This window comes from Pseudorca crassidens, chromosome 11 (genome assembly GCF_039906515.1).
Source record: "Pseudorca crassidens isolate mPseCra1 chromosome 11, mPseCra1.hap1, whole genome shotgun sequence".
Taxonomy (NCBI): Eukaryota; Metazoa; Chordata; class Mammalia; order Artiodactyla; family Delphinidae; genus Pseudorca; species Pseudorca crassidens.
The window spans coordinates 8,237,820-8,252,101 of record NC_090306.1 but is presented as its reverse complement, the minus strand read 5'-3'; the positions used below and the strand labels follow the sequence as shown (position 1 = coordinate 8,252,101).

Here is a 14,282-nt window from a genome sequence, read left to right as displayed (position 1 = left end):
CTTATTTTTAAATAAACTTTTTATCTTAGAATAGTCTTAAATTTACAGAAAAAGTGCAAAAGTAGTACAGAGTGTTCCCATACACCCAGTGTCCAGTTTCTCTTATTATTAACAGCTTACATTAGCATGGTGCATTTTTCACAATGAATGAACTGATATATTATTATTAATGAACATACTTTACTTGTATTTCTTTAGTTTTTACCTAATATCCATTTCCTCTTCCATTATGCCATCCAGGATACCATGCTACTTTTAGTCATTCAGTCTATTTAAACTCCTTTTGGCTGTCATCATTTCTTAATATAACAAAAATTATAAATAGCTAAAAATGAGAGCATTAAGACATTAGTTGATTATGTTACTATTCTGGTAAGGGATTTGGAGCTATTGTTCTGAGCAATAAAGAGAGAGTAATATAATGAGTGGTGTACACAAGGAAGAAGGAGAAAAGAGCCCTATTTAGGAGCAGAGGTAGATCTGAGAGACTCACATACATCATAACTGAAATAATATTGGTCACAAGTTGATAATTATTTAAATTAGGCATATGATGATTCATCATGGAATTTTTATCTTGTATACACTTATATTTTCATTATTAAAAGGTCATATAAATACACACATATGCATATATACATATGTATGCATATACATGTAGGTATGTACCTATGTAGTATATATATGAAAGCTATCTCTCTGTTGTTTCAGCTTATATGATACAGCATACTTAATTCCACTCAAACTTATAAAAGCCTATGCACAAAATGATTAAGAAGTTTAATTTTTTCTCTATTTTTTCCACAAAGTACTTATAACCGTATTTTATTACAAATTTTTCACTTTTGAAAAAAATTCAGAAAGAGATTATGTGATCCCACCATTTGTTTCTTAAAACTCTGGTGACTTCTTATCACTGAGTTCACCATTTTTAAGTCCTAAAGTGATGTTAGGACATAACATTTTTCCACCAAAAAGGGAAATTTTCTGTGTCGTGAGAGGCGGAAACACTGTGGTTTGTGCTATGCTTTTTCAACAGAAAGATGAGATTAGAATAACACTTGTCATATCCTTTTCAGGGATCAGAATTGACTGGATATTGCTAGTATCGAATCTAAATCAGGAACTCAGGACAGGTCTAATTTTTTCAGGAGGCTCTTATCCACAAGAATCAGGACCTTCCTTCTCTAATCAGGTGTGTGTCTGTGTGTGTTTGTGTGTGTGTTTCTAACAACTATTGTTTAATAAATAAGAAACTCTTGAGGTTTTAACCTCAAGAAAATTTCTAAAAATATATGCGCTATAAGGTAATTCTAATTGTTTCTTAAGTGTTTGAATTGACTTACTGAAGGCAATGAATACTTGTTACTTCTGAGGTATATTCTGCTCCACTTTATTTAATGATAGGTAAGTAGGATATACTTATTGAAGAATCAGAAGTTATGATATTACTATAAGATGTGACACACAACCTTACTTTCAAAATGAAACAAATTATTTTCATTGTTTCCAACTATCATGATCAAATGTAGAACAGTTTATATTTTTAAAAATCTAAGCACTATGCGCATTTATTAAACACCTTTTATTTTTTCCTGAGAGCTCTGCTAGGCAATGTTAAGATGTTACTATATTAACAAATGTGAGATTAGTTTTGTTAATGATGACAACGATAACTTGTAAATGATGACAACGATGTGGACAGAACTTTAATTAAAGTATACTAGAAAAACTCATTCAACAAAAATTCATATATCCTACCCAGACTTACCTTGCAAAGAAAGCAATTACCACCAATAAAGTTACCACCAAATAAAATAAGACGACTATAAATAAAAAACTGTGTGTGGGGCTTCCCTGGTGGCGCAGTGGTTGAGAGTCTGCCTGCCGATGCAGAGGACACGGGTTCGTGCCCCGGTCCAGGAGGATCCCACATGCCGCGGAGTGCCTGGGCCCGTGAGCCATGGCCGTTGAGCCTGTGCTCCGCAACGGGGAGAGGACACAACAGTGAGAGGCTCGTGTACCGCAAAAAAAAAAAACAAAAAAAAACAAAAAAAAAAACTGTGTGTGTTATCATTCACTATCAGTGATGAAAAACGTCTTTAAGTATCTTAGTGTAGGTGAACTAAAAACAGCTATTACATTTTTTAACATTTTGTTTTTTATTTTATAGTAAGAGAAAATTTAAAAGTAATTTTACCTGGCTCTATATGAATTCTCATTTCCATTCTTTCCTTTTTCATGTCTGCATGGGTGAAAGTTTTCTGTATTCTCACTTTTCTAATCTAAATATATCAACTCACCCCAAGGAGAGGAAACAGGAAAAAAATTCACATTTTTATTTTATTCAGTAATCCTTTGTAAAAAATGAAGAATTTGGATTCATCTGTGGGATAGATGGGCAGTCATAATTCTATGATGGGGTTGGTCCGAGATCCGTGGGCCCATCACAGCGTGGGTACGTACTTTCCACATAAATGTAGTTTGGTCTTTCTGTACAATTTTAAGATACCCAGAATTTGATACAAGCATATAAGTCATAGAAAAGTAATTTACTATGATTCACTTATGTTCATTTTCTATTATGGTCATGTTATATTTTAAATCCTGGCTTCAAAAACTTGAAAGGTTTTTTCCTCCTTCATTTCAATAACTACCTAAAGGAATGTATCTCACAGTTTGAGATAACAGCCTTAGTATTTGGAGTTAGAACTGGGTTTTAATCAAAATTTTACCAGTCTCTAGCTTGGAGATCTGGGACAATAACAGCCTCTATGGACTTACGTTTCCTTTTCTATTAAATAGAGGTATAAGACATGCCATATTTACCTTAGTGGATTTCTATGATATTCAACTCAAGTGACATAAATTTGAAAGTGCTTTTTTAACTAAAAATATCATAAATTACTCATAGGTGATAGGTTTATACTGAATAAGCAGTATGATTTTGGCCGCCTCTAAGATTTAATTTCTTCACCCATAAAATAATAATAAATATTTATCTAAATAATACATAAATAAGAAATAAAATAATACCCACATTTTCCACATACTTAATAATGAAGTTTAAATTAAATTACATATTGTATGTATAAACTAAAAAAAGTTTTAGTTTAATTTTAGGTGCAAAAGGTAATTCATATTCACATTTCATTTATAAAAGGCTCTTACATATTCAGTAGTGATTATTTCAAAAAGAAAAAAAATTATTTTTCACTCGTGTTGTTCAGAGGCGAGATTCTTTACTTGTCTTTTTTCTAAAATTTTAGAACCTACTATTTTATTCTTTGTAAGTCCTTCACTATAAAGAACTTTACTACATGATTTACATTATTGATACAAGATGCATTTCATTTTCTTTTACTTTTTAAAATACCCACACCAGGTTTTGTTAATATTCTTTGTCTTCCTCCCTCCCTCCCTCTCCCCCTTTTTTTCTGTCTTTCTCCGTTTCTTTCTTTGTTTCTTTTCTTCTTCTTGCAATTTGTGAAATTATTAACTTAGTAAACGTGGCTCTGTGAATTAAACACATGTCTAATGCCCTAGATCCCTGTCTTTTTCATGATAGTGTCTTTATTTTAATGTTATATTTCATTACACATTAAGAATTAACTTATTTTAGGGCTTTCCTGGTGGCACAGTGGTTGAGAGTCCGCCTGCCGAGGCAGGGGACACGGGTTCGTGCCCTGCTCCGGGAATAGCCCACATGCCGCGGAGCAGCTGGGCCCGTGAGCCATGGCCGCTGAGCCTGCGCGTCCGGAGCCTGTGCTCTGCAACGGGAGAGGCCACAACAGTGAGAGGCCCGCGTACCGCAAAAAAAAAAAAAAAAAAAAAATGTTGTTCCCATCCCAAGGACTACAAAGATATTTTCAGGATGAAGGAAAATAGAATGCAGGTAAGAGTGGCAGAAAAAATAATAAAAATGAAATGGGTCAGATGCTCCTGGATTGACTGTGATTAGTATGATGGGGCCAGATGTGAGCAGGCCACTGCCATGGGTGACCAGTACTCTTCATTCGAATCAGCACTTTCCATCACAATGCCCTGAAAAGATATGGGAGCTTAAAAAAACATCTGAGCTATAATTGGGTGGCAACAGGAATTTTCTTCCCTCGATGGAGACAATTTTGACATAGATTACTCTCTGAAATTAGACATCATCTGTCATATTTAACACCTTCCGTTCCCTCATTGTTCTTGCAGCATTGTAATAAATGTTCATGAGTTCTCAGGAAAAAAAAAAAAAGGCTGATTGAACTCTGGACACTTCATAGTGTAATGATATGAAAGTAACAATTTGAACCTATACTTTAATGTGGCTAAATAAATACAGTTGAGATTCATCCTGGACAAAAATTATGAAAATAGACTATCCTTGGTTCATTACAGAGAAAACTACTCCAGGTAGGAAAAAACAAAGAAACACACAAAAAACTCAGAGGAAATTTTTGTGGGAAGAGGACAGATTGATGGGACAGTTGGAACAGAAAAGTATTTATTTTCATTCTAAGGTTGCCTATAATGTTCTTTTTAAATTCAATTAAACTATATTATTATGAAAATCACATGGACAGCACAGGCAAAACATTTCAAATATCTAGAAAGTGCAATGCATGTTCACTTAGTCCAAGTTAAACATTTGAAAGATGTTATAGTCTATCCTGAATTTTGCATAGTATAACTTAAGTGCACTTTTCCTAAGTCAACCTGCATACAAGAATGTGAAGAGTTCAAGTTGTAGTACTATTATATTTATATTTTGAGAAATAAAACATAAGAGGCTCTTTCCTCTTCCTGACTCTTTGTATTTTAAAAATCAACTTTGGGTTCTTAATTATTATTATTTAATTAAAATATAAAACTAGAGAGCAAATATAGATGTCAATACACAATTTTAAAGATGTAGATGCAACAATTACAAAAAGGGAATTGGCTTTTGATATCTGTGAGGTTGGGAAAATCTCTTCCAGGTCAGACGGGCATCAGAACTCATTGTGTTCCCACCCTTTCTTTTACCTATTTAGAAATCCTTCAATAAAATGAGCTAGCCCCTCCTCCACCCCCCCCCCCAAAAAAAGGGTAATTATTGGGTTGGCCCAGAAGTTCATTTGGGTTTTTCTGTAACATCTTACAGTATTTAGTTTTTGGTACATACTTTTAGGAAAAGGCTTTGGGGACTGGCTAGAGATTAAAATCTTCAATGTACATGTAAGAATGGCTTTTTTTTTACTGATGGATAAGCATAGGCAAGAAAGATAGGTGGAGTAAAGAAATAAGTATTATAAATTTATATGATCAGGGCTTAGATGCCCTTGCCTCTTGCAAAATATGAAAGCAATCACGTGAGACCATATATTTGGCCAGAGACTTCCAACTGTTCTGCAGAACTCTGTAGCATCAAGAGAAGACACACAAATGTGTTCCCCTCTGAGGCCAGGTGACACATATGAAGAAACTATTATATGGCACTTCCAGCTCTAAATTAGAACATATAGATGTATAGAAATCCAGAAAGAACTGAAAAGGAACACTAAAATTATTTTTACTTCCGGAAAAAGAGAGATGAGGATGGGACTTCTCAACTCAGTACGCCACACAAAGGACTGATACGATGTGATATATATTATTTGGCATGAATTAAGTTTTATTTAAATTTCTGCAGAGAGTTTCCAAGAATATATGCATAAACTATTAAATCCACTCTTTACCATATACATTAATATTCATGAAATTACTTGTCTGGACTATAATTTTAGGTGTAGGCACACATTTCATCCATTTTAAGACACACGGCAAAATTTAAAAATTATAACTATATATGATGATGGATGTTAATTAGACCTAGTGTCTAGTTATTGTTATGTTGTATACTTGAAGCTAATGTAATATGTCAATTATATCTTGATAAAAAATTTAAACACATTTTCAAATACATGAAAATTATGATTGATAAGACACAATTTGAAACAGTTTACAGATCCCAGAAGTAGGTAGTTAGTAATATATGTTACCATTCTAAGTATACTGAATCTTCATTGCACACCCCTTCTGCCCCAAGAGACATCTAAATAAGCTGTTGCTTACAGACATAACGATGTTGACTCCCACAGTCTCTATCCAAAACTTCTCCGCTTCGGCCATACATTATGCAGTTCTTTGGATTTAGAGGGTGAAAGGATGGAAATCTGTAATGAAGAATAATGTTTTAATATATTGGGAAAAGGAAATGAGAATGTTCAAGGATGATGTTTTTGTTAAATGATAGAACTACAGACATTTTAAAAGCATTTTAATGAGATATTACCACATTGAGACATTATCTTTTTTTCATTCAAGTCACTTTTCACAATTTCAGAGTACAATGTTACAAAAACTCGGCTATTGCATCAATAATCAATAGCAATGAAGTTGGGGATTTTTTTGTTTTTGCTGTTGTTTTTAATGGTTTTGGTATGTTATATACTTTACTTCTAAGATGCATCTGCTAATCTAGTCTAGGGAAAAAATCAGAGCATAAAACCTGTCATTGTATGATACTGTAAATCCCATGTTTATGAATGAAAATGAGATTTGAAGATTACAAATACACAGAAAATAAGCCCAGAATGAAATATGGGATGATGCTGAGAATATTGGGCTCCACCAGAATAAGGAAAATAGTGGATATACTCTTTTCTCTGGATGGCTTTTGTGTATGTGAGAATCTGTATATGTACATACATATCCAAGTGCTTGTACCAAGGCAGGAAATAAAAGCATATATCAAAAGCTCTTTTAGAGTCACAAGTACACTAACTTCATGTCACTTGAGCATACACTTGGGTGTTGTGGTTGGGACTAAAATTGTTATTCTGTTGTATCAATTCTCTTTTCTGTATTCTCACGTCCTAAACAGGATATCTTACCTACAGTGTTCCTGGATGTTACATTCTCTGATCAGATCTAAGGATAAACTCAAAAAGAACAGAAAAAGGTTTTGAGTGCCAGAAACTTACAGATCTTGGAAGAGAGTAGAATTATCCTCCCACAACCAGGCATGATGTTCTTCACTGTAAGAGAGTCCAATCCAGTAATGATAGGACATGGAGTTCATAAAATCCTGTTTGGAAACAAAGACCAACATATTAATCTATTTTGAATCTACTCTAGGGATCAGGTACTTTTAAGAAAGTCAGTGTCTATTATTCAGATTCAGTTTTTCAATTATACAAACTAAAATCATTTTTAACTTTTAATTTAGGAGGTATAGTCAAGTCACATGCCTCATAGTTCTCATTCATCAGGCCCATTCATTTATGGAGGAAAACGTACCACAAAATCTCACTTCTTGAAAGAATGAAAAACGTCATAAAGGGAATTAGAGCTTTCATGGAACACTTCCTTCACAGGGGATCAGCAATCAAATTTGATCCCAAACCAACAGTATCTTGAGGGATAAATCTTAGCACAGGTTCTGCATGGAGCTAGAGAAAATTTTCACTTTTTCTTAAGAGTTGGGTAATTGTTTTATAATATTCTTCATATTCATTCCAAGAGTGATAACAAAAGCTATATAATTACAAAACAAATTATAAATTCAATTAATGAACTAAAACTTCAAAGTCCTTTGAATAAAAATAATGATCTATTATTTATTCTTTGAATTCTCTCTAAAAAGTTTCTTGTACTTTATCTGTCACATTCCTATAATGTAAATCTTTGAGAAATTTTGTGTAGATTGTTTGACTGTTTCAAAGTGTAGGAAATTAGTTCAAATATAACTGCCTATTTACTATCTGATTAAAGACTTGAATCAAAGTATTCAGCTTACTTAGATAATATTTTCCTAGGTCAAAAAAATTGTAGAAAAATCAGAATTAAATACATGCCAGTTCATTTCTGTTTTGTATCTGAAGTAGACTGGAATTCTGAGAAACACAAAAATTTCTACTGTCTTTCCATGTTTTTAATTCACTAGAAATGAAGTAACAGCTGCATTGGTAGCCAATCCACTTTTCTCGGCAAGAACAGCAGCCAGATCCTAAGAGAAAAAACAAAACGTGACTTGATGACATTGGCGATTCCGTTGTTTTCAGTGCTATTTACTCATTTGTTATTTAATGTTTTCTACAACTATTCTTTGAGAATTTACTGCATACACCACAGTTCAGGGGATATTAATCTGAATGACTCAGACATGACCCTTCTTCCTCATGAAGATTATAGTCTAGAGATAGAGACAGAATTATACAAATTTCAGTCATTTATGAATTATATTTAATGATAATTTGTGTAAGTATACACAAGAAATTCAGTATGTTAAAATACTGTGTAGCAGAGTATAGGATGGGGGGCGGTTAGAAGAACCTCTTTTGAGGAAGTGACCCGAAGTTGATCTCTGCTGTGTAATTAAAAGTGAACTAGATAAAAGAGATATTTAAAGGAGGAAAGCATTTTAGCATATTTCCTGAGTCAGAAAATAATTCTGGATATTTTATTTCAAAATGAAGTTAATAAAGCACTTAGCTTGAAGTCTGACCGTCCAGTTTACTAGTGATAGTGTCTTCAACATTTACCATCCTCAGTGACAAAAGTCATATTATGTGGTAGGCACTCAAATCTTTGTCAAATGAGTGGTGCTGAGATTGTAGAGTTGAATGGTGGCTACCAGGGGCTGGGATGTGGGGGAAATGGGGAGCTGTTGGTCAAAAGGTACGAGCTTCCATTTAGAAGATGATTAAGTTTTAGGGATCTACTGTGCATCATTATAACTAGAGTTAACAGTACTGTATTATATACTTGGGAGAGTTGCTACAAGAGAGCTTCTTAAACATTCTCACCACAAAAAGACATGATAGTTGTGTGACATGATGGAGGTGTTAGTTAATGCTATGGTGGCAATAATATTGTAATAAGTGAATCATTGTACACTTTAAACTTACACGATGTCATATGTCAATTATATCTCAATAAAGTTGGAAAAACGCTGAGGGAAAAAAGATATGAATGAAGTGCTATATGAACACAGAAGATGATGAGACATCATTTAGGAAAAGATATGTTTAAAAATATCTTTGAGCTGACGTTCACTGGTTAAGTAGAGTTTAGAATTGCAGAAATCTCTGTGCTTCTTTCTGAGTTATGGAAGAAGCGGAGGTACAGGTAAAGAGGTATCAAAGTATGTGTTATGAAACACAAGCAGGCACTTAGGATCAGCTACAATATTTACTGTAATTTGCTTTTGTTACTTAAACATGAGCAGTCACATAGGAAAAATAGGTCACTTCCGGCTAATATTTTCCTTATTACTTAATATATAAATGACACACATTCAATGTAATTTAATAAATTAAGTTAGCCATAAAATGAGACTATCCTATAATTTCTATTACTAAGCATAATATCCCTTCATGCTTCTGTGTGAGAAAAACAAGAATATTTCATTCTCTAACAGCACTAAAGTTTTCCAAAGTATGGAACCCACCTTCCTGGAGATCTGTGGAGGGTCCTGGAGAGAATGTCGGCTGAACATTTTGTTTAGTAAATGCTGTAAGAAGTAATTAGAAATTTACTTCATCAGACACAGATTTATGAAATAACAAAATATTACACATTAGCAAAATGAAACCTTTATTGTAAGACAGTTTCATCACAATTTTGATCTTTTTATATAGTCTTGATTAGAAAAACTTACAATTTTTCAACAAAACTCCCAAAGCAGCCACCAACAAAAGGCACATTACTCCTAAGACCCCAGAAATCAGCCTCCATCGAGTGGTCTGAAAAGCTATAAAGAAAGAGAGATAGGGTAAAGATTTAAAGAACAAACACAGGAGCTGAAGTTCTTAAAAGCAGAAACCAGTGAGAGAATCCAAAAAGTTCCTTGGTTTAATAACCCCATAATTTTGTCAATGAAATGTTGGAAAATGAAGACATTCCATTTAGAACTCCACCCAATACCAAAAATTTTATATGATGTACTTTATTCTTCAGTGAGATTAGCCATACCTTTTCCTCTTTATCAGCTCTATCTTATCAAACTGTACTTACCACTTATTTTTAAATTTGACAAAGAAGCTTAGAGATCTGTAGTAAAAAGAGATCAACAGGCACCAAGTTCGGTCTTGTGGGCTGATATAACAAACTCTTAGTTTTGTAACAGCAACAAAAAAATCACAAGATAGAGAATCTGATTCCCATTAGGTAGCTGAGAAAATGTAGGATCCATTAATAATGTTATTTTCTCAAGGACTCAGAGCTATTAAGTACCCAAGTCAGAAATCAAATGAAAGTTTGTCTAGACCCAGAGTCTTTCATTTAAATGACATGTATTCCATCATTGTTACAATAATATTAATACTACTTGGGAGTGTGTCCTTCTGCTAATCTCAGTGTATTCGCTACTCTGAGAAATGTCAGGCTGCTCATAGCTTTGTAGAGGCTGTACTGTGAAGAGAAGACATGGTGTGATGAGAGGTTCCCCAACCAATGTAGCGCTAATAACTTGGGAACCTGAGTTCATTTCACAGTACATTGAATTATGATATGTAAAAAACCACTTTTTTACAGGAACCATTTTTTACATGTATTACGTCTTCTCATACCAAAAATTACTTGCTCACAGGCATTTCCCCTAAAATAATTTAGCATCAGGAGATTCTGCATTAACATTAGAGTACTCCCAAAGGGTGTCGTCATTCACAACAGTTCAATGTGTCAAACTGTTAATCTGGGTGGTTTGGGGGATGTCACAACACAAATGGTAAATTAAAAAAAAAACACTTTTAAACATTTTGTTGATAATATTTAACATTCTCTATATATTTTCATGCTAGAATTATGTTGTTTATATTTTTCCTGGTAAATTCAGATGCCAATCAGAATTTAGAGCTATCCCTGTCAGAATCCACTCTTTAAACCTGTTGGAAAAATCTTCACAAAATCATTTCTAAGTTACAGAATGAAGAATCAGAAAAATGAAATTAAAGTAGAAAGTACAGATACATGGGGAGCCTAAAAATGTATACTTTTGTCCTACAGCGTTGCCTCAAATTAGCCATACCCACAAGATATTTTTCCTGGTTATTTTAATTTTTTCATTTTATGACTTGGGCTGCACATACCTGCCATATGAAATGTTGTTCCAGTGTTCATGCAGGAAAGGCACGATGGCTGCTTGTTCAAGAACTGGGTTAGATCACGGAGCTGAGCTGTAGGCTAAGGAACCTGAAAGTTGTATATGAAGAAATTTTTTAAAAAAGAAAACTTGTGTATTCAAGTGTGCGTGCATCATCTGCTGATGAGACACAGATGTGTAGTATGAACAAGAAGCAGTAAAATCACTATCTTCTAAAATGTTTCTGGAACCACAATACAGGAAATTCTCACTGAACTTGTGCAATGCACACCCTTTGACTATCACAAAAGAAGGTGACAGGAAGTTTTTTTCATGTTTAATGGTAAATTTACTTGGTATAATAAAATTCCACACATAAGTTTCCTTTTTCTAAAATATTTATTTATTTACTTTTTATTTTTTATTTTTTTATTTTTTTACATCTTTTTTTTTTAACATCTTTATTGGAGTATAATTGCTTTACAATGGTGTGTTAGTTTCTGCTTTATAACAAAGTGAATCAGTTATACATATACATATGTTCCCATATCTCTTCCCTCTTGCGTCTCCCTCCCTCCCACCCTCCATATCCCACCCCTCCAGGCGATGACAAAGCACTGACCTGATATCCTTGTGCTATGCGGCTGCTTCCCACTAGCTATCTACCTTACGTTTGTTAGTGTATATATGTCCATGCCTCTCTCTCGCTTTGTCACAGCTTACCCTTCCCCCTCCCCATATCCTCAAGTCCATTCTCTAGTAGGTCTGTGTCTTTATTCCTGTCTTATCCCTAGGTTCTTCATGACATTTTTTTTTCTTAAATTCCATATATATGTGTTAGCATACGGTATTTGTCTTTCTCTTTCTGACTTACTTCACTCTGTATGACAGACTCTAGGTCTATCCACCTCATTACAAATAGCTCAGTTTCATATCTTTTTATAGCTGAGTAATATTCCATTGTATATATGTGCCACATCTTCTTTATCCATTCATCCGATGACGGACACTTAGGTTGTTTCCATCTCTGGGCTATTGTAAATAGAGCTGCAATGAACATTTTGGTACATGACTCTTTTTGAATTATGGTTTTCTCAGGGTATATGCCCAGTAGTGGGATTGCTGGGTCATATGGTAGTTCTATTTGTAGTTCTTTAAGGAACCTCCATACTGTTCTCCACAGTAGCTGTATAAATTTACATTCCCACCAACAGTGCAAGAGGGTTCCCTTTTCTCCACACCCTCTCCAGCATTTATTGTTTGTAGATTTTTTGATGATGGCCATTCTGACTGGTGTGAGATGATATCTCATTGTAGTTTTGATTTGCATTTCTCTACTGATTAATGATGTTGAGCATTCTTTCATGTGTTTGTTGGCAGTCTGTATATCTTCTTTGGAGAAATGTCTATTTAGGTCTTGTGCCCATTTTTGGATTGGATTGTTTGTTTTTTTGTTATTGAGCTGCATGAGCTGCTTGTAAATTTTGGAGATTAATCCTTTGTCAGTTGCTTCATTTGCAAATATTTTCTCCCATTCTGAGGGTTGTGTTTTGGTCTTGTTTATGGTTTCCTTGCTGTGCAAAAGCTTTGAAGTTTCATTAGGTCCCATTTGTTTAGTTTTGTTTTTATTTCCATTTCTCTAGGAGGTGGGTCAAAAAGGACGTTGCTGTGATTTATGTCATAGAGTGTTCTGCCTATGTTTTCCTCTACCAGTTTGATAGTTTCTGGCCTTACATTTAGGTCTTTAATCCATTTTGAGCTTATTTTTGTGTATGGTGTTAGGGAGTGATCTAATCTCATACTTCGACATGTACCTGTCCAGTTTTCCCAGCACCACTTATTGAAGAGGCTGTCCTTTCTCCACTGTACATTCCTGCCTCCTTTATCAAAGATAAGGTGACCATATGTGCATGGGTTTATCTCTGGGCTTTCTATCCTGTTCCATTGATCTGTCTTTCTGTTTTTGTGCCAGTACCATACTGTCTTGATTACTGTAGCTTTGTAGTATAGTCTGAAGTCAGGGAGCCTGATTCCTCCAGCTCCGTTTTTCATTCTCAAGATTTCTTCCTGATTCAGTCTTGGCAGGTTGTGCATTTCTAAGAATTTGTCCATTTCTTTGAAGTTGTCCGTTTTATTGGCATACAGTTGCTTGTAGTAACCTCTCATGATCTTTTGTATTTCTGCAGTGGCACTTGTTACTTCTCCTTTTTCATTTGTAATTCTATTGATTTGAGTCTTTTTCCTTTTTTTCTTTATGAGTCTGGCTAATGGTTTATCAATTTTGTTTATCTTCTCAAAGAACCAGCTTTTAGTTTTATTGATCTTTGCTATCGTTTCCTTCATTTCTTTTTCATTTATTTCTGATCTGATGTTTATGATTTCTTTCCTTCTGCTAACTTTGGGGGTTTTTTTGTTCTTCTTCCTCTAATTGCTTTAGGTGCAAGGTTAGGTTGTTTATTCGAGATGTTTCCTGTTTCTTAAGGTAGGATTGTATTGCTATAAACTTCCCTCTTAGAACTGCTTTTGCTGCATCCCATAGATTTTGGGTCATCGTGTCTCCATTGTCATTTGTTTCTAGGTATTCTTTTATTTCCTCTTTGATTTCTTCAGTGATCACTTTGTTATTAAGTAGTGTATTGTTTAGCCTCCATGTGTTTGTAGTTTTTACAGATCTTTTCCTGTAATTGATATCTAGTCTCATAGTGTTGTGGTTGGAAAAGATACTTGAAACAACTTCGATTTTCTTAAATTTACCAAGGCTTGACTTGTGACCCAAAATATGATCTATCCTGGAGAATGTTCCATGAGCACTTGAGAACAATGTGTATTCTGTTGTTTTTGGATGGAATGTCCTATAAATATCAATTAAGTCCATCTTGTTTAATGTATCATTTAAAGCTTTTGTTTCCTTATTTATTTGCATTTTGGATGATCTGTCTATTGGTGAAAGTGGGGTGTTAACGTCCCCTACTATGAATGTGTTACTGTCGATTTCCCCTTTTATGGCTGTTAGTATTTGCCTTATGTGTTGAGGTGCTCCTATGTTGGGTACATAAATATTTACAATTGTTATATATTCTTCTTGGATCGATCCCTTGATCATTAGGTAGTGTACTTCTTTGTCTCCTCTAATAGTCTTTATTTTAAAGTCTATTTTGTCTGATATGAGAATTGCTACTCCAGCTTT

At 34.2% G+C, this 14,282-nt stretch overlaps 2 protein-coding genes across 2 annotated transcripts in view; both read right to left on the bottom strand.

The window, feature by feature from the left end:
• Window positions 1-5,120: 5,120 nt before the first annotated feature.
• The window catches only part of LOC137201624 (natural killer cells antigen CD94-like), a 67,296-nt gene continuing 58,134 nt past the window's right edge, over window positions 5,121-14,282 (bottom strand). Inside the window, exons 5-6 of the mRNA XM_067695681.1 lie at window positions 6,996-7,099; window positions 5,121-6,185 (exon numbers count right to left, since the gene is read on the bottom strand). Of these exons, the coding sequence (XP_067551782.1) occupies window positions 6,065-6,185; window positions 6,996-7,099 (225 nt within the window). The 3' untranslated portion in view covers window positions 5,121-6,064. The remainder of the gene's footprint in view (window positions 6,186-6,995; window positions 7,100-14,282) is intronic.
• On the bottom strand, window positions 7,857-11,275 carry LOC137201625 (natural killer cells antigen CD94-like). Its single transcript, XM_067695682.1, has 4 exons — window positions 11,103-11,275; window positions 9,674-9,766; window positions 9,464-9,526; window positions 7,857-8,020 (listed from the first exon to the last, which is right to left on the bottom strand). The coding sequence occupies exons 1-4, from the start codon at window positions 11,131-11,133 to the stop codon at window positions 7,857-7,859; spliced, it is 351 nt and encodes a 116-aa protein (XP_067551783.1). The 5' UTR covers window positions 11,134-11,275.